At 48.4% G+C, this 20,739-nt stretch overlaps 2 protein-coding genes across 13 annotated transcripts in view; one reads left to right on the top strand and one right to left on the bottom strand.

Moving 5' to 3' along the window:
- Eip74EF (Ecdysone-induced protein E74) overlaps window positions 1–20,739 on the top strand; it is a 395,461-nt gene that overhangs the window by 182,674 nt on the left and 192,048 nt on the right. For all 12 annotated transcript variants that reach the window (XM_086540589.1, XM_086540590.1, XM_086540592.1 and 9 more), the window contains exon 2: window positions 7,405–7,429. The gene's annotated coding sequence lies outside the window, so the exon portion shown is untranslated. The remainder of the gene's footprint in view (window positions 1–7,404; window positions 7,430–20,739) is intronic.
- Lsm11 (U6 snRNA-associated Sm-like protein LSm11) overlaps window positions 7,354–20,739 on the bottom strand; it is a 22,055-nt gene continuing 8,669 nt past the window's right edge. Inside the window, exons 4-5 of the mRNA XM_043013939.2 lie at window positions 17,186–17,324; window positions 7,354–8,069 (exon numbers count right to left, since the gene is read on the bottom strand). Coding sequence (XP_042869873.2) covers window positions 7,576–8,069; window positions 17,186–17,324 — 633 coding nt within the window. The 3' untranslated portion in view covers window positions 7,354–7,575. The remainder of the gene's footprint in view (window positions 8,070–17,185; window positions 17,325–20,739) is intronic.

Raw genomic sequence — 20,739 nt, 5'->3', positions numbered from 1 at the left:
CACACACACACACACACACACACACACACACACACACACACACACACACACACACATACACACACGCAACCGCACACACACACATAGATAATGTATTAGTGCGTTTGCGTCCGTGAGTGTGTGTGCGTGCGTGTGCGTGCAAAGACAGATGCCTTGTTGCCCCGAACACCTCAAAACCAAAATCCAATACCCATAGAGCCATAGTTCAAGCATAGGGTCTTCTCTCTATGTAAGCCAATCGTTCACCTTGTTACGCCTTACCTGGGGAGGAGGGGGAGGGTAGGGGGGGGACCAGGGGCATAATTGCTCATCGTCTGCTGTACTACATATCGCCGTGTTTCTCTCGTTCCTCATCCATCTCCATGTGCTGTTCATCATGTGTGGCAGAACGTCATAAATTCAGGGCAGACTCTTTCATCCTGAGAGCGCCGTGAGTTATATAAATTTTTTTTTTTTTTTGGTAATAATACCGAATTTTGTTTTATTGCCATACTACGTTTGTATTTTTTGTTTTGCCTTTTTTTGTATATAAGTTATGATTACAATGTTTAATAATTCATGTTTTAGTATATAACACGAAACATGTAATGGCCCCTATGAAATAGATGGTCGTGTAATTTATTATAGGGAAATGTATAATGAAAGATAAAACAGACCATAGAAATGCAAAATTCAAAAAGATACGAAAACAAAGGAACTAATTCGAAAGAAGAATAAAGTAAAAAAACTTTAAAATAAAATACAACACAAAGCTGAACAAAATATGTTTTACGTTATCCAAACCCTCGGCACACTTGTTTCTTTACAAAGGAATGCCATCTGTGTAGGTGTAAGTGTACTTGTAGTGTGCAAGTGTAGGTTGTAGTGTTAGTGCATGTCCCTGCGTGTCTACGTAATACTACTACACTATATTACATTACGTGTTCAGTCTGTCCCTAACACATACTATAACTATAGATAATGAGGAGGATGAGGTTGTTGTGGAAGCTTATTATCATCAGAAACAGAATCATTATCATCATTATCATCATCATCATTATCCCTTTATTTTACTACCTTAATGAATCCCATATCCCCATTACTCCCCTCTCCCCACTCTCTCATAACCCCCCCCCCCTCTTCTCACCTTCAAAGATTCCCCTCTCATTATCATCTTTATCGTCACATTTAGCAATTATACTCAAATAATTCTAATTATCATAAGAGAGAGGGAGAGAAACAAAGAGAGAAAGAAAGTAAGTAAAAAAGAGGGAAAGAGAGAGACAAAAAATTGAGAGAGAGAGAGAGAGAAAGAAAAAGTTGAGCGAAAAAGAGAAAAAAAAAATAAGATGACAAAAAAATAAAAACAGCATAAGGAAGAGAAAAAAAAAGAAAAAAAAAGAAACCGGTTGCACGCTAACAAAAAAAAAAAAAAAAAAAAAAAAAAAAAATCACGTATGCAAATTATCGCTCAATAAATGCATATCCACGAACACAATTACCCGCTTACGCATACGGTCGATGGAGGAAAAGAAACCTAGGATGGTAGGAGCGAGAGAAGGAGGGAGAGAGAGAGAGAGAGTGAGAGCGAAAGAGAGTTATGGATGAGGAAGAGAAGGGGGATGGGATAAAGAAAGGGGAGGGGAGGGGAGGGAGAGAAGAAGGAAGAAGGAGAGGGAAAGAGAGAGGTGGAGGGGATAGAGAGAGAGAGAGAGAGAGAGAGAGAGAGAGAGAGAGAGAGAGAGAGAGAGAGAGAGAGAGAGAGAGAGAGAGAGGAGGGGATAGAGAGAGAGAGAGAAAGTAAGAGAGAAAACTTGAGTCACGCGTTGTTTGTCCCAAGACCACGTGACGAGAGGCACTACCTTGCTCTCAACATGTGCACCGCAATTCTCTCTTTCCCCTCCCCTCTCTCTCTTACTCTTTTCCTCTCGTTTCTTTATTGCTTTTTTTTTTATTGAACCTGTCTCTCGTTCTTTCATTCTCTCTCTCTCTCTCTCTCTCTCTCTCTCTCTCTCTCTCTCTCTCTCTCTCTCTCTCTCTCTCTCTCTCTCTCTCTCTCTCTCTCTCTCTCTCTCTCTCCCTCCCTCTCCCTTCCTTCCTCCCTCCGTCCTTCCTTCCCCTTCTCTTTAACCCCAATACCCCCTCTCTTTATATCTCACCTGCTATCCCATTCCCATTTTACTTAGTTTTTCCTGTTTTTTGTTTTTCTCCTCCCTTCTTGACCTATCTTAATGTCTCTCTCGCAGCTGGTGTCTGCTTCATCTGCTCGCATATCAGATTTCCTTCATCTTTCTTCGTACTTATTCACTTCCGCGTAACAGGTTTAATTATCACTGTTATTATCATTGTCATCTTCATCCCCCTTTTTCATCATCCATATCACCCCCCACACTCTCTCCCTCTCCCTTTCTTTCCCCTTCCTTTGCCTCCCTTTCTCCCGCTCTCCTCTCTTTCCCTCCCTCACTCCCACTCTCTCTCTCTCTCACTCACTCTCCCCTCCGTCCCTCTTTTCCTCCCTTCCTCCCTCCCTCCCTCCCACCCTCCCACTCTCCCCTTCCTCTTTCCCTCCCTCCCACTCACCCCTCTCTCATTCCCTCCCTCCCTCCCTCCCACTCTCCTCTCTTTCTCTCATTGTTCCCTCTTGCGACACATGCCAAAATCCTCCATTTTATCGCACAGGAACAAGGAAGACTGTGTGTCGGTGCATGTAATGATATTCTCATTTCACGGGCGAGAGATGGCGAAAGAGAAATGCGGGAGACAACGCATTCTCTCGCGCATGGCGGATGAGGGATGGTGGGGGAAGGGGGGGTAGGAGGGGGATAACGAGGGGAAGCGAGGGTATGAGTGGGGGTGGGGGTGGGGGTGGGGGTGGGGGTGCGAGTGGGAGTTGGAGTGGGAGTGAGGGTGGGGATGGGGGTGGGAGTATGGGTGGGAGTGGGTTCGGGAGAGGGAGAGGGAAAGGGAGAGAGAGAGAGAGATAAAGAAAAAGATAAATAGAGAGAAGGGGAGAGGGAAAGAGATCGAGAGAACCGAAAACTAGAAAAAAAGAGAGATAAGCCAAAAGAGGAAAATAAGTAGAAAACAAAGGGAGGGGAAGTACGTTTTGCGTTCACAAGACAAGTTACGTCTTGTTGTGGTGTGGGGGGTGGGTGGGGGGGGGGGGTAGGTCACTGAGGTGTTACATGCTTTTCTATATCCCTCTCCCTCCACCCCTCCCCATATCTCCCCCTCCTCCCTCCTTGGTAGTTACAACATGGTTGGTGTATCAATTGCAAAGTGTGTGTGTGTGTGTGTGTGTGTGTGTGTGTGTGTGTGTGTGTGTGTGTGTGTGTGTGTGTGTGTGTGTGTGTGTGTGTGTGTGTGTGTGTGTGTGTGTGTGTGTATGTGTACGTACGTGTGCGTGTATGTATGTATATGTTAAAATGAGAGTATTTTACATTTTACATACATCATATATATTTTATTTGATATCTTTCAACGGAAGACACAGAAACGTAGTTTTATGCAGGATGGACTATTTCTCACTTTTGTTTGTTCAAATTGCATATGATTGCAAAGTTAACATTATGCAATTATGTATGTGTATGCAGAAATGCTTAAAAACAATATATGCGTGTGCACACACACACACACACACACACACACACACACACACACACACACACACACACACACACACACACACACACACACACACACACACACACACACACACACACACACACACATACACACATACACACATACACACATACACACATACACACATACACACATACATACATACACTACATACATACATATATATATATATATATATATATATATATATATATATATATATATATATATATATATATATATGCATATATTCCTTCACCATCCAGACGTGAAAGTTAATGAATTCAGCGAGTGGCAGCGAGATCAATAAATGCATTTCGCATGTTTAAAACGTAACACACATAAATTTGGTGCCGGTGAATGTTGTAGGGCTGAGCGCCGGTGAAAGGACACGAAGGAGGCAAGATAACAAGTTATTCAGCGAGCGCCAGGAGACAATACACGAGGAGAAGTAATCAAAGGAACAAAAGTGGGGCGAGCGAGTAGAGCAAGGCAGCTTTAAGCGGGCAACACGTGACGCGCCGAGTCCTCCTCAGGCCGGCCCGCCCTCCCGCCCTCCCTCCTTCCCTCCGTTCGTCTGTCCGTCCGTCCGTCTGTCAGTCAGTCCCTCCCTCCCTCCCTCCCTCCCTCCCTCATTCCTTCTCTCCTTCTCTCCCTCCCTATCTCTCCTTCCCTCCCTCCTTCTTTCCTTCTCTCCCTCCCTACCTCCCCCTTTCTCCTTCCCTCCCTCCCTCCCTCCCTCCCTCCCAACATCCCGGCAGAGGGTCCTCCACCACTGTAATCATCAACTGTAACTCTTCAGCTGGTTTGCTGACTTTCCCGAAGTGTACTGCCGCAACGCCAGATTCCCTTGCAATGCAATGCGTGTACTTCAAGATTGATACACGGATTGAAGTTTTGTCCGACGTGGCTTTCTAAAGGTCTGAATCGAAACTTGCTCACTAGTTATGATGGCACAATATGTCTATATAGTTATGCCATTACATATAAAGTACATTTACAATTATCATAGATGTGGGGCATCTCTCCAGAAAAAAAAAAAAAATCAGAATTTCCGAATTTCAAGTTTTCATACTTCCTGTTTACGTACATCCTCGTCACACCTCGCTTCCGTGACGCGTTTACAACAGCATTTAACGTCGAAGAAGCCTTTAACCACATCACCTGACGACGCCGAAGTGCTTTGCTCTTGGGAAAAAAAACTCAACGAGAAGAGGTTGAGCGAAAGGATTACAATTTTTCCCCTCTTTTCATACGAGGGGATGCGATTGGGAGAGACGCTGAAAAATGACTCGAAGCGGAGGGAGGGAATGAGGGAAGGGAGAAAGACGAGAACATTATCGTTAAGAGGAACAGTGGAGGGAAAAGGTGGATTTCACCCGAAGAGGAAAGAGGGAGGGAGGAAAGGAGAGAAGTGCAGGGCAGTGAGAGAGGGAAGCCGAGGCATAATGGGATAAGGAGGCAGGACAGTGAGGGAGGGCCGAGATTATGTGCCAAGGGAAATGGGGAGAAGAGAGAAAAAAAGAGGAAAAGAAAAACAGGTCGAAGAAATACAGAGGGAAAGATACACGGGTGAGTGGCATAATGGTGATTGAATTACGAAAATAGGAGGCGCGGGAATAGGGCCTGCGATAATGAAATGATAAGGAGATTAAGATAATTACTGTTAATTAAGATTTTAAGCGTGACAAGAATATTCACATGTGTTCTTCAACAGAAATTATTTAGGAGTAGAAGAATGACGATCAAGGGTAGACTGAGTAAATCCAACAAAAGCAACACGGTTTAAGAACAAGAAGTTTACAGATAGATAGATAAATAGAAAGACTTTAATTAACTGCGCAGTATATTCACAAATACGATTAAGAATTCAAAGGGAAAACAATGCCACGCAAATCAACAGCAGCTTATGGAATGCTATTGAAATACTCTTCCTCTTTCTCCTTCTCCTGTGACTACGAGTACTACTACTACTACTACTACCACCAATAATAAAAATAATAATGATAAAAGCCACCAGGATCCAAAACTCTCTCTCAATACCATCCCTTTCACATACTTTGGGTTGAATTTTCTTCTAGGAAATGACTCTTTGATGTAGTTGCCGAGTTTCCGAAGTCCCTTTGTAGAGGATGGAATTTTAGACGGCATGCAGTCCTAATTACCGCCTAAGGAATGATTTGATGGCATGTCGGCACTACGTGTTATTCTCTCTTGCTTGTGTGAGCGACTGGATCTGGAGTGGCTTCGTGTTAAACAAGAGTATCTTTGATTAAAAGGATATGACTGTCTGGAAAAAATGTAGGGTGTCGATAGCTGAAAAGGATGGTTTGAGTAAGTCGGAATAAAATATAGTCTTGATAGTTGGTTATGTCGATATGAAGTTTGTCTTTTTAGTGTGTGTATTAGCTTTGATGATTATGATGTTCAGAGTTTAGAAAGGATTTTGTTCTGATGTTTGACACAGTTATCCCGTTAACATCAAAGGATATGATTAGAACGCTTAGATGAGTGTCTATGCTACAGAGGAGGATCAACTCAATGTTTTTATTCTGTAAAATTGTAGGAATGTTGACTGAAGCAAGTATTTTATTTAAGCTATGTTGAATACTGAAGCAGATCGTAAGACTTTGATTTAAATAAAATCGTGCAAATAAAATAACCTTTAAGGCAAATCATATCGTTCATCGTTTAGAAACCAGTTAGACAACATAATCTAGAACAAGCTAGATAATCAGTACGTAAGCAGACTAAGCAAGATGACCGTTCAAGGAAGTCAGAAATGGAAAGATACGCAAAGCCAAGACTTCTAGCCAAGCCAGAAAACCAACACGACCTCTAAACCCCAAGCCAGATAAGCAACACGACCTCCGAGACAAGCCAGGTAGGCAACAGAGTCTGCCTCCACCCTCCCTCCCCCCACAGCCAGTCCTACCCACTGTCTCCCCCGACCCCCCGACACACCATGGTCGGCAACAGGGCGTCTCGACATATCGGCTTTAAAGGCTCACACACACACGTGACGAGCACAACTACCGACCGACCAGCTTGGAATAATTGGCCCCTCAGCCCCTCCTCCTTCGCCTGGTGCATGGACGAGGGAACGAAGGGAAAAGGAGACGTTGAGAAAGAGAAACGATAAGAGAGGGAGAGGGAAAGGGAAGGAGAGGGAAAGGGAAGGAGAAGGAGAAGGAGAAGGAGAGGGAGAGGGAAAGGGAGAGAGAGGGGGAGGGGAAAGGGAAGGAGAGAGAGAGAGAGAGAGAGAGAGAGAGAGAGAGAGAGAGAGAGAGAGAGAGAGAGAGAGAGAGAGAGAGAGAGAGAGAAACAGAGACAGAGACAGAGACAGAGACAGAGACAGAGACAGAGACAGAGACAGAGACAGACAGAGACAGACAGAGACAGAGATCCAGAAAGAGAATGAGATAAATTATCGTACAAAAGATTACAGACCGACAGCACTGAAAGCAACATCGTTAGTGGAGCGCCTACCTGCGTAGAGCATTATGGGAGTACGAAGGAGACTCACAAAAGCGCTCACTTGCAGCTGTCTTGTTTGCTCCGGTTAATGGCTCGCTGTTTGCCGAATATTTTGTTCATTAGCGCCATTCATCACGTCAATGATTTATACAAAAGGAGACTATCATTAACTAGGGAAGGAGACATACTATTAGGGGTATTTGGAATCTTTGAATTCATAGTATATAAACTATAAAGTTGTTGTTTTTATTAGGGATTTTATTAAATAAAACATTTTCTTCGTTATTCAAAATATAATTTGCAGTTTTTCTTTTTCTTCTTCAGGAACTGACATCTACAATACTTTGAGGTAAGTTGGCAGCCGGAGACGTGGAAACGTATGTAAAATTAAAGTTATCATTATTCTTCATTTCTTTATTCATATCATACTGAAAAAAGATCATTTTGTTTTTTCCTTCATCCCGCTTCTTGATGAGGGCGCCCACCATGTCAAGGCTACACTACAGAGACCAACACAACGTTCTCTCCTCGTACAAGCAGCTGATTCACGTGGCGTTTTCTGATTTCCCTTTTTTTCCTCTTCCTCCGCTTGTTTTTCGCCTCTCCTTCTTCCCTGTCGTCCCCCTGCTGCCCTTCGTGTCCGAGCTGCAGTCTGAGGGCGTCGCGGGTCTCGCTGGTGTGCGGGTGGAGGCCGGATACCCTCTTGGAGTCGAGGGCGCGCCGCTCCATAGCGTCCAGGCTGGGTCCTTCTCCAGTCCCGAACGGCTTCTCTGAATCACGGCCTGGCTTAGCGGCGGTGGCGGAGGTGGTCCTCCTTGGTCCACTTTGAGTGTTTTCTAAAGAGGCGTGGCGGTCCCACGTCGCGGCTGCCACCCACGCAGGGGGCGGGTCCTTCACCTTCGACGGATTCCTTGCCTCTTCCTCGCTGTCCACGTCCTCACGCTCCTGGATGCTCAGGTCGCCCACGTTGAGGTACCGTGACACGTCGCCTGGAAATGAACCAAAAAAAAAAAAACATCGCTGTAAAATCCGGACGAGTGAAGTCTCATTACAAGTACCGAAGCATGAGGTTAAAAACAGATAATGACCTCCCTGGCCTTTCTAGTACCCCCCCCTCCCCCCTTCCGGTGTCCCAGGGTGTCGACGAGAGAAAGACTGTGATACAACCTCCTGAAGTTCTTGAAACGCTTATGGTATTTGGTTAGGGCTCCCGACCCCCGCCATGACTCCTGCGTTCATTGAACCACCTTGCAAACAAAGCAGTGCTCACTGATGCATTACAGGTGTTTAACCGCTCGAGTCATCCTGGAACCGTTGGAATCAGACCTTTGTCAAGCTCGGCGTTGCTGGAAGTCTTGGTCTGGACCACCTCTTCAAGCTACTTTCAAATAGTAGTAATACCTTACGGATTTACTCGATGGAATCTACACTATTGCCCCTACCATAATTATCCCCATTATTAACCTCAATAGCTGAAACCATAGCTTTAGCCAGAGCAATTCTGCGTCACTTCCCTGACTTTCTCGCCACTGCAACAGTAGTAGCAATCATCGCCGTCAATTTCTGGCCAAGCAGCAATACAGTGAGCCAAACGAGTGTGTCTGGCTGTCGATTCCAGGTGCTGCTATACTTTCTTGGCAGCCGGGGTCACCGAGGAGGGCAAGACCTACATGATGACCTACATGATGAATTCGGGAGAGGGTCAAGTCGAGAGGCCGGCTGGGTCAGCGGGAGCGGCAGGAGCTACGCTTAAGGGGTTGGCAGGGAGGGTGTAGGAACTGCGTGACGGGGAGGCAGGGGTAGGGATAGGAATAGGGATTGGGATAAGGCTATGGCCAGGGACAAGGGCAGCGGTAGGGGCAAGGGTAGAGGCATGGCTAACATGACAAGGATCAGCTGCGGGAAGTGGGGGGGGAGGGGTGGGAATGGAGGCAGGACCTACACTGAAGGCTGTTGCCTGCCATTAAATCAGATTTAACTTGGCATCTGTTCAATTGCATGGTCACCGAGCAGACAGACACACGGCAGTCCCAGCGTCCAACCCTCGCAGGAGCTCTTACACCGGGGCTCCACCATTTTGCGCGCGGTAACATTGAAACTTCATTTGGGAATCATGCAAGCGCCTCACTTTCACAGCGTGGGCCAGCTCGCCATCACGGCCACCGCAAGGTAAAGGGCCCCCCATGGAACGAGCACGAAATTTAGGGAGTCGCATCCACCTTCTTCGAACCCACCTCCTCCTCTCCTCCCCCCCCCCCTCCCCCTCCTCTTCTCCTAGAACGGGAAGACACGACACGAGCGGACATACATCGCTCTTGAGACGCTCGCATTCCTCGCCGCTAACAACGGAATCGAGAAAGTCGCGGCGGCCATCATCACCGTATGCCAATTTCCACAGTTGCTGCTGCGAGGTGAGAAGTGAAACTTGGTGGTACGTCCGTCCCTTTCGCTCGCCGCCCTCGGGGGATCTTGCCACCAACGCCACCTCCTTCATATTCTCCATTTTCTTCTTCAGCTTTTTTTTCCATTCATGGCTACCTCTTCGCGTTATTCTTTCTCGTTCACTTTCACATGAGGAAAATCTGACCTTTGTCGTGGACGAAATCTGAACCATTTCTCCCTCTGAATTAAATGACACGTTATTAGCCAAGGATAGGACACTGCGCACCTGATATTATATGAGAGAGAGAGAGAGAGAGAGAGAGAGAGAGAGAGAGAGAGAGAGAGAGAGAGAGAGAGAGAGAGAGAGAGAGAGCGAAGGATTTAATATGTTTACAAGAGGAAATAAAGGCAATCAAAGAAAGTCACGTGGTAGGATGTTCTTCGTTAAAGAGTTAGGGAACAAATTTTATTTATGGCCGCGAATCCGGGTAAACAGACGTGGAGACTGTCTTGAAAGTTAGGAAATTTTCTTGTCGCTACTTGGCTATTCCTGCTGGATTGTAACCCTGGCGAATCCGGCGAAACAAAAGGATGATCATACTTATTTTTGCATACTTTTTTCTTATTCTCCGCCTACCTTAAAATGCCAACCTTGACACGAGAGAGAGAGAGAGAGAGAGAGAGAGAGAGAGAGAGAGAGAGAGAGAGAGAGAGAGAGAGAGAGAGAGAGAGAGAGAGAGAGAGAGAATGAGAATCTAACACTATTTAAGTCCTCCGTACCCGTAAAGAAAATGGCATAACGCAAAGAAAACGGCATCCTTTAGTTTTCAAGAGACTGCTCCGACTATCACCCTCGCAAGCATAGGTAGCATGGCAGGCAGGCAGGCAAGCAAGCAAGGAGTAAGAAGCCATCGTCTAATCACTAAGGGAGCGGAGTAGAGTGAGGAGGAAGGGAGGAGGGAGAGAGAGAGAGGGAGGGACGGAGGAGTCTCGCCCCCCTTCCTCTCTCCCCCCTTGACACAGTGATCGTGAACTTCGCCCGCTGTTGGTTGGTGATCTTGGCCCAGATGTGACCCGACTCTCTGCGCCCGCGACACACTCACTCGCCGCGCACTTACTCCCGCTCGTTCTCATTCTTCTTACCGCTTGTCTCAGTAGATGTGTCAAAGTCAAAGTCATTCTTCTTCTTATCATTATTGTTATTATTATTACTGTTTTCTTCTTCATTCTATCAGTTCTCCAGATATCTGCCTTTACCCAATGTCTCCTAATGCCGCGTATACCCTCTCCCCCCTCCCCCTCCCCCTCCCCTTCCATTTCTCCTCCTACACACTCCTACATCTTTCCATTTGGTCCGGATTATTAGCCAGCGGTACGACCGTCCGACAACAGCGACCGTCATCGCTACGACCCCCCCCCTCTCTCTCTCTCTCTCTCTCTCTCTCTCTCTCTCTCTCTCTCTCTCTCTCTCTCTATCTATCTCTCTCCCCCCTTTTCTCTTTCCCTTCTTCTTTCTCTTTCTCTCTCTCTCTCACCTTGGCCCCGCTGACTGGTGAAGGCTCACTGACGCCTAGGGGTGCATCGGTTGAATGGAGAGAGAGAGAGAGAGAGAGAGAGAGAGAGAGAGAGAGAGAGAGAGAGAGAGAGAGAGAGAGAGAGAGAGAGAGAGAATGAGAGAATGAATTATATGAGATCAAAGCAACAGCTGTAAAAGAAAAGCTCCCAATAAGCTCATCCCATTCAAGAGGAACAATAACAAGACGCCTAACAGTTGCTTCTGTTAAACAGCTTCAATGACTCTCCCCCTCCCCCTCCCCCTCCCCCTCCCTCCTCCACCCTGTCAATATAACCAAACAACACAAAACAAAACAAAACAAACAGCAAGCGTCAGCACACGAGCGCGAGTCAAGGTTTCAGTGAGTGGGGAAGGGGTGGGAGGGGGAGGGGGAGGGGGGGAAAGTGAGGGAGAAATTTCGAAGCTGCCCAAAGTTTCTGGAAGTCGAGAAATCTGAATAACCTTAAGCGCCGTTTTGTTTTTTTAGTTACAAGTTATATCTTCAGAGTAGGAGCGTTCGAGAATTATCGCCATGAGCGAGAGCAAACCACTAAAGCAAAGGCGTATGGGATGTTGGATGGGGGTTGGGTAGGGGAAGAGGGGGAGGAAGGGGCAGCAGGTGGGCTAGAAGGGATCAGGTGGGATGGGTGGTGGGGGTGGGGGGTGGGAGTGGGAGTGGGGGAGGGCAGGGAATGACGCAGGTACAATACGAAAATCGCGGTTCCCTGCGTTTTCGTACACCGAGGCGAACCTTGTGCGAAAACACGACCCCCATAGCTTTCACTCTCTCTCTGTCCCGCTCCCCTCCCCTCCCCTCCACCCCCTCACCACATCAACCCCTCCGCCCCCTCCCTCCCTCCCTCCCTCCCGTGTGAAATATATACATTTTTTTCGGCAGATCGACCATTAGCAGATTCGCGACGCTGTAATTTCTGCGCGGCGTTTAACCGTGTGTGGCGGACGACTTTCCTCGCGTGTGAGTCCCTCTCGAAAGGGGGAAGGGGAGGGGGAGGGGGAGGGGGAGAAGGTAGGGGATAGGATAGAGAGGGAAAGTGGAGTAGGAAAGGTACGGAGGGGCGGATGAGGGAGGGGGGAGTGTGGTGGAAGGAGAAAGGAAAAACAGTAGCGGGATGTGGAAGGGGGGGGGAGGCGTCGTCGTTCGTACAGCATGAATTAATGTTACACTACGTCATTATTTTTGAGGGGTGAGGACGGGAAAGGGGGGGAGGGAGCTACAATGAAGCAACTACGCCCCATCGGCACCGGCAATTTCGCTCAAATCCACACGTTGAATCATAGTCGTGATATTTATGACGTTTACTGCTCCTCGGCGGGGACGAGTGAGAGCAGCATGCATGTAGGGGGGAAAGGGAGGTGGTTCTCATGAGCGTGACTGCGTGTGTATGTAGATGTGAGACCTTTCTTTCTATGCATATTCACTTTCTCTCTCTCTCTCTCTCTCTCTCTCTCTCTCTCTCTCTCTCTCTCTCTCTCTCTCTCTCTCTCTCTCTCTCTCTCTCTCTCTCTCTCTCTCTGGCCTCGAAGTGATGAGATAAGCAAACCCCTTATACGAACATCCATGTGTAACAGAAAGATAAAAATAAAGAAAAAATGCACAACACTGGTAAGTTTTCTCTCCAGGCTAAACTTGGGTATATTGCTACGAAGCAAGCGAAACCGTACATATATTTTAGGAAGTGACAGAAAAAAAACGCATGCTCTGACGTCGGTGAATATGTATTTCCTCTTGAATATTTCTGGTAAATGACGATTACAAGCATGTGCTTACGCACACGCACAAGCGCGCATGCACGCACACATATACACACGCACACACGCAACTAGCCACCTAAACACCCATTCAACTCACATACTGTCACACAAGCACCCTCTCACGCACATCCCTCCCCCTCCTCGGGAAATCCTTGAAGGTAGACGGCGCGCGTTGGAACCACCGTGCTTGCACGAGCGCACACGTAAAGGGCCCCGACTCCCGCGGCTGGCGATGGCTGCAGCAACGATGGCGATAATACTTATCTCCCTCCCGTGACGTAGGATAATGAGCGATGCTGATTGGACGGAGAGGGGCTCTGGCGAAACGATCCGAAGCCTAACGGGGAGAAAATGGTTAGCGTAATGACTGTGATGGCGGCCTTAACGACGGCTAATGGACCTTTATGGACGAGTAATAATGAAGGCGAGGGTGAAGACTTACTCTTAATTTCAAGGTCGGCTTTCGCCCTCTCCCCCCCCCCCCTTCTCTTGCTCCATTCTTCTGTTCCCCTTATTCCAAAACATACCTCTTCGTCCAGATTGCGGCCACAGACTTTGTATAACCCCCCCTCCCTCCCTCCCTCCCTCCCTCCCTCTCTCTCTCTCTCTCTCTCTCTCTCTCTCTCTCTCTCTCTCTCTCTCTCTCTCTCTCTCTCTCTCTCTCTCTCTCTCTCTCTCTCTCCCCTGTTTACTCTCTTCCAATCCTTACTCCCCTCTCTCCCTCTCCTCTGTATAACTGCATGGCTGCCTCTCTATCTTTCATCCACGTCCCATGGCATCTGAAGCTAATCCTTAAATCTATTCTCAAATGATCTCCCCTCCCCCCTCCCCCTCCCCCTCCCCTCCTTCCATATTCCCAGTTCCTCATCCTACTTCCAAATCCGTTCCCTTGGCCCCCCCCTCTCTCTCTCTCTCTCTTTGTGCTCCCTCCCTCCCTCCCCATCCCCCGGCACCCGGCACCCGCTGAGTTGCACCTTGACCTACTTACGGCGGCGCCTCCTGACACTAGTGCTGTTTCCTGTACCGCCACACCTTGATATGACGTGCTGCTCCAGGCTGTCCTGGGCAGTATATCAACAGTTGTGCTGATCCATCTTTGATATTGTTATCGTGCCGCTCCCCCGACCCTTCTCGCACATAGGTATAGTGTTCACAACTAAACCCTGCATGCTTATCCCAAGGTAACCACTGTACATATTTTTTTTCAATTGCAATACGTCGTCGAAACCGTACTGGACGGATGGTACACATCCTGAGCTCTGTACACCCGGGGCACTCACCTTGATCTATCTATAGCTGGGTCACTGTGTACGCTGTGACCACTTTCCTATGTCATTGTTGCATCCTTCTGTGCCTGACTAATCCTTTTCTTACTTCCCATCTTCACTGCAATCCGTTGTAATTTCCCTTCATGTTGTCACCACTACCTCAATCACCCTATCCATTTCTCTTGTAGTGATGCTCATACTGGCGCTAGTGATGCATTTTCTTTTCTTCCATTTTGGTAATATGCATACGAAGGAGAAAAGTAAAGAAAAAAAAATGCCCAAGAAACCTTAAAATTACTACATATGACCGTAAAAGTGGCTGTCATGCAACCGTAGTTTTTTTACGGATCTTGAGACAGGGCTTTCAGTGCTAGTCTTAATTCCATGCCGATTATGGAAATAACAGACGCAACAATTTAAATTGAAAACACTCATCTCAAAGTCCTTAAAAAAAGACAAAGAAGTAAACCAGGGAAATAACCCATATCACGTCCATACACTAGTTTAAACCGCCAACCTTTAAAACTGCTATCGTGACGTCACCAAAGGTCGCGGCAGTACGCTCAGGTGAGCAATCTATTATACATAACCGACCAATCAAAGCTTCCCTCACTTTCTCGCCGCTCTTCCACACTCCCTCTTCGTGAAACCCGGGCTAGAAAATGCCACCATCACGTCCTCGCCAAAATTATATTAATAAAGAGCAAATATCACCGCGATAAAGGATATGTGTGATTGCGAGAGCGGAGCCTCCAAGCGGTAGCGGATCAGCTGATCTTGACCTACATCGGCGCATGCGTGGTTCACATCGTCGTCAAGGTAGAGGTCACAGTATTACCACCACTTTCATAATGATGCCAGGGGTGCGTGCGTTCGTCCGTGGGTCTATTGGTGTATCTATTTACAGACGGACACACACACACACACACACACACACACACACACACACACACACACACACACACACACACACACACACACACACACACACACACACACACACACACACACACACACATAAACACTCACACACTCATACACACTCACACACTCATACACACTCACCCACCCACCCACTTATTCTCTCTCACTCGCTCTCCCTCTCTTGTGTATCCCTTTCCCTCTAAAACTTCCCATGCTTCGTGGAAAAGATCCTGCGCCGTGTGCATAATCCCAGTTAATTGTTCATCAGAGTCACAAGCGTAATGGCACCGAGATTCACAGGAACTTGTGACACGTGACCTAAATCCTTGCTTGGTCCAGACACACGTGTTATCAGTCGGATCTGCTTGCTTGCTTGCTTCTCTCTCTCTCTCTCTCTCTCTCTCTCTCTCTCTCTCTCTCTCTCTCTCTCTCTCTCTCTCTCTCTCTCTCTCTCTCTCTCTCTTTTACTGCTTTACTGTCGCTCGCTCTTCTCCCCCTCTCTGCTTGGTGCAAGCAATGATCGCGTCCTTCCTCCCCAAAACACCAAATGCAGCGTGACGAATGTGTGTATGAAGGCTAGCAAACTACGGCGCACGTGAATTATGGATCACCAGCCCTACCTGCGTCTGTCACCTAAATCTCTCTCTCTCTCTCTCTCTCTCTCTCTCTCTCTCTCTCTCTCTCTCTCTCTCTCTCTCTCTCTCAAAAGGACAAGTAAGCAGATCAGGGAAGTGAGATTTGGTACAAAAAGCACTTTGGTGTAAGCCCCAGATGATTAACGAAGGGCCAGCAAGGGCGAAGAGTGGGGACGCTTAAACCCCGTCCCCATCTGTGCCCTGTGACACGTCTGTAACAGGTCACAGAAAGGATTACGGTCTGATATATGTTTAATATATACTTTAAGGATTCATTTTCTAAGTGAATATCTAATAAATAAAAAGATGGAAGGCCGCCGCTCTGTCTACGCGTGTACTTGGCTAGTCCCCGTGCGTGTATTCGACGCCCCTTCTGCATGCGCTGTTACGCAACCTCGCGTGTGATATTTACCCGGGACGGCAGGGCCCGTAGGCCACAGCATGCCAATCAATAGTGCCACCAGTCGGACACAATCTCACCCTCACTGCCATGCTTCTGGGACTCCCCGATACAGGTAGTTAAAAACCGGGTCAAACAGAGTTAGAGGTCAGACGCGTTGTACAATGGGTCATGGATAACTCCCAAGGAACGACATAGTTCACGGGGTCTAGGGGGTCACGGTCAATTCTATATATGCCCAGACAGTTCTCAAGTCAAGGCCAGTCCCCAGGGACGAGCCGCCGTGGCCACGCCAAACTCGGGGAGTAAGGATTGGGGGGGGGGGGGGGGCTAGCGCGATCCTCATCCTTGCAAGGGGACAGCGGGAGTACACGAAGCTCCGAGAAATCAAGGGCAAAACAAAACAACGAGCTCCGAAAGTAAATTGCTGTAGTGTGTGACCTTGACCTACTTCCGGCTTAGAGGAGGAGGAGGAGGGGGGGGGGATGCGAGGGCCGACACATATTCCTCAGGCATTAAATTCCATTCATACAACGACTTTCAAGTTGCGCGTTTCCTGGTAGCAATAAAGTCTCATGCACGGCCCGTACGTCTGCTCCTCTCTCTTCCCTGCATCCTGCACCCCGAGAGAGCTTTCCCGAAGGATCATATGACTCCCTTACTTAGCTTGTACTCCACCCCCCACCCCCCCACCCCCCTTGCATTGTTACCGGCAAAACGGAGATGTTTCCTCGTAGTCGCATCTTGGTTGGCTGTGCGCTGAAAGGGATGCCATTTTGCCTCTCGAATTACGGGCATTACATGCATCCTATGTTAGTAATGACGTATTTCCCATAGTGGAGGATTCTCGACCATCATTGCAATCAACCTTCCCCAAACATTCGATAAAGTGAGCACCTTGACATTCTCTCTCTCTCTAGCTCTCTCTCGCGCTATCTCTCATACACGCACACGTACACGCACACGTACATACAAATACACACGTACATACTCATACCAATCCTCTCTCCCTTCTCTCTTCCTTCCTCTCCCCTCCCTCCTCCCCCTTCCCCCCCAATCCTTTCCCACCCTTCCCAACACCCTCCCCCTACCACCCCCGCAGCCATCCCTCCCTCCCTCCGCAAAGCGCCCCATTATTGTGGGGGAAAAATCCAAAGACCATACGTACCGAGGGCGTGCTTCTTGCAGCGGATCTTCTTCTGGAAGACCTCGTCCACGTCCCTTAGCGCCAGGTTCCAGTGCTTGTCGAAGGCCACCACGAACCCCGTCAGCACGCCGCGCACCTCGCTCTGGTTCCGCGTGTAGACCTGGGAGGGAGAAAGGGGGGGGAGGGGGGGTAATACAGAGGGTGAAGGTGGACATGGCTAGAAAGGGAGATAGAGAGAAAGAGAAAGAGAGATGGGCAGATGGATGGCTATATAGTTAGGTAGACAAACAGATATACAGGCAGATGGGTGGATGGATGAATAGACAGACAGATAGATGTATAGAGAGATTGATAGATAGAACGACAGAAGAGCAGGCAGACAGGTACAGACAGATAGATATATCGAGAGCAAGGGAAAGACAGGTAAATTGAATGCAAGTGGAAAGATAGATAAATTGATAGCAAGGGGAGAGAGAACCATTGGCCTTAGGGTTGGATGGTAGGTGTTTGGAGGTCGTCGTCCTGGTTCAACCACAGTCTGGTATCAGTTGCCGGATGTTTTGTTTGGTTGTTTGTTTTGCCGTGCATGGCGGGTTTTTTTCATGATTGAAGTAGAATACCCGAAAGCGCGTTTCAAAGAGATCATGAATTATTGTTTGAGTGGGAATTGGCCCGTAATCACACTGGGAATGCTATGGTACGAAGGTCCTCCAAGATGCGAGATTCACACAAACAGAAAATACATCAGTGTTATGTACAGTGTTGGTGGAGGGGGAGAGGGGGGGGAGGTAGTAGGCATTGTGCGTCATATCCTGCCCCTGTAGCTTCAGCCCATAACCCCTCCCTACCCCCGCCTCCCTCCCCTTCCAACCCTCTGCCCGTATCACCATAATACGTCTCCCCCTCCCCTCTCCCCCCCTCCCCTACCCAGCACTCCCTCTCCGCCCCCTCCCTCCCCCTCTACCTAGCTCCCTACCTGTGCGCTGGCCCCGGCCTTGACTCGACCGGTGACAGATTTCTCCAGCACCGAGCTCAGCCCCGCCGGCATTATCCATCACAACACAGCGAACCATTAGCGTCACCATAGTTACAGCACACGTAGGTAAAATTCCGTCGGAGGAGAGCCTCGGCCGCGGGGGAGGCTTTGCGAACTCCATCGCGGCGCCGCGGGGATCATCTTTGCTCTTGCGCCGCCACACACACGAAAAAAACACGCGGGCAGAACAGTACGCAAATACACTCACCCACTCAATAATACTCTCTCTCTTCCTCTCACCCTCACCCTCACTCTCACTCTCACTCTCACTCTCATTCTTACTCTTACTCTCACTCTCTCACCCTCACTCTCACTCTTACTCTCTCTTACTCTTACTCCCACTCTCACTCACTCCCACTCCCCACATAACAAAAAATACCAATCACATCTGGAGAAAAAAAAGTAACGTTGCAAATTGGCTGCAAATGGAATGCATCGGGACCCGCCCTATTAGGGTCACGACGCCCAATAATCTTATGACAAATGTAACAATCTGGAAGACTCCACCTTTTACATTACGGGCCAATCATGGCGAGAGCGGCGTGCCACTCCTGCCAATCAAACGTGGCATATTGCGAGGTCAGCCTTCATCTATGCCGGAAAGGTTGCACGGATTCAAAACGAAATGCTAAAAAAGACATCTGATTTAAACCGATTCGTTTCGATGTTGCTAAGCATCTTGCGAGCTTCTTGCAAAGCGGTTAAAAACGGAAAGAAAACATCTTCCCAGTGTGGATTATCTAGATTCACTTTCTCTCCCCCCCCATCCCCTCCCCCCTACTCAAGAGTTACCATTGCAATTTATTCATCATGCAAATCGCTCGACACTTTCATCGTTCTACACCTTCAAGCAACACACACTCTCACCGGGACCAATCTGCATTAAAGTTTTCTCTCCCATCATCTCAGAAGGGGGAGAGGGGGAGGGGGGGAGCTGGGAGGGGAAATTTGCAAGGAAGGTGAATAATGAATAAGGGGAGAGGGCTAAAAAGGAGGACTGGGGGAGGACTGGGGGAGGGAGGGAGAGAGAAAGAGAGAGAAAGAGAGAGAGAGAGAGAGAGAGAGAGAGAGAGAGAGAGAGAGAGAGAGAGAGAGAGAGAGAGAGAGAGAGAGAAAGTTCGCCAGTGAAAGTGCACAAGCGAGATTCGGGGAGGAGGAAGGGGATGGGGGGAAAAGGGGGGGCGGGGGCGGAGGAGGTGCACACAGCACGAGACGAGTGAGAGTGCGACAGCGACGCGACGGCGACGAGGGAACAAAAGCGAGAGTGAGGGGAATAGCGGTGCGAGTAAATCACTCGTACGTACTTTCGCCCTGTGAGTACTTTCATATATTACGTGGCTGGAGGGTGTACAAGGCCTCACGCCGCCGTCCGTCCACTGGAACTGGTTTCACTTTTTGCTTCAAAAGGCACGAAAGCGGGTTGGTTTGGTTGAAAGGGGAGCTTGCAACTGCAAAGGCTTTCGGGAGACTTAGTGTGGTGGGGGAGGAGGGAGATGGGGAAGGGGGGAGGAGGAAGAGGAGGAAGAGGAGGGAGGGCGGAAGGGTGAGGGAGAGGGAGAGGGAGAGGGGGGGGGAGGGGGAGGGGGAGGGAGAGTGAGAGAGAGAGAGAGAGAGAGAGAGAGAGAGAGAGAGAGAGAGAGAGAGAGAGAGAGAGAGAGAGAGAGAGAGTGAGAGAGTGAGTGAGTGAATGATTGATTGGATGGAATACGGGAGAAAGGGAAATGAGAGAGAGAAGGCGCTAAAATATTACACCAACGCCGACAAAGTTACGTTTAGGGAGGGGATTAAATGCAGTAACCCCCCCCCTCCGACTCCACCCAACCCTCTTCTACTGGGGGTCGCTTGACTGACTGCGGAGGAAGGCATATCAACAGGTGCAGCATTCACGCTCATGTGTGAATGCAGACGGATATGGCCACTCCTCGCGGCACCGGGAAGGAATGTGGCCTAGAAATAAATGAATGAATGACTAATGTGAGAAAAGAGGAGGAGGAGGAGAAGGAGAAGGAGAAGGAGAAGGAGAAGGAGAAGGAGAAGGAGAAGGAGAAGGAGAAGGAGAAGGAGAAGGAGAAGGAGAAGGAGAAGGAGAAGGAAGAGAGAAGGAGAAGAAGAAGAAGAAGAAGAAGAAGAAAAGAAGAAGAAGAAGGAGAAGAAGAAGAAGAAGAAGAAGAAGAAGAAGAAGAAGAAGAAGGAGGAGGAGAAGAAGGAGGAGAAGAAGGAGGAGAAGAAGAAGGAGGTAAAGAAGAAGAAAAAAAAAACAAGAAAAGATGAAACATAAAAAAGGAAGAAAAAGAAAACCTTGACGTGGGCACGTGCAGTTGCAAGACAACCTTGCTTGTGTGGCCTGGCCTTAGCAGGTGTCGCCCAGACAGAGATAAAAGACAGTGAGTGAGAGTGCAAGTGCGAGTGCAAGTGCGAGAGAATTCACACCGAGTGAAAGAATCAAAAGAGAGGAAGGCGAGCAGCGAGTAAGGTCAGGGCGGGAAGGACTCGAGAGAGGAGGACTCGAGTGGGACATAAGGAGCTTCGAGTGATAGGA

Source organism: Penaeus japonicus, unplaced genomic scaffold (assembly GCF_977035675.1).
Source record: "Penaeus japonicus unplaced genomic scaffold, GWHDUDI00000001_assembly GWHDUDI00000010, whole genome shotgun sequence".
NCBI lineage: Eukaryota > Metazoa > Arthropoda > Malacostraca > Decapoda > Penaeidae > Penaeus > Penaeus japonicus.
This window is presented reverse-complemented; position numbering and strand designations above follow the sequence as displayed.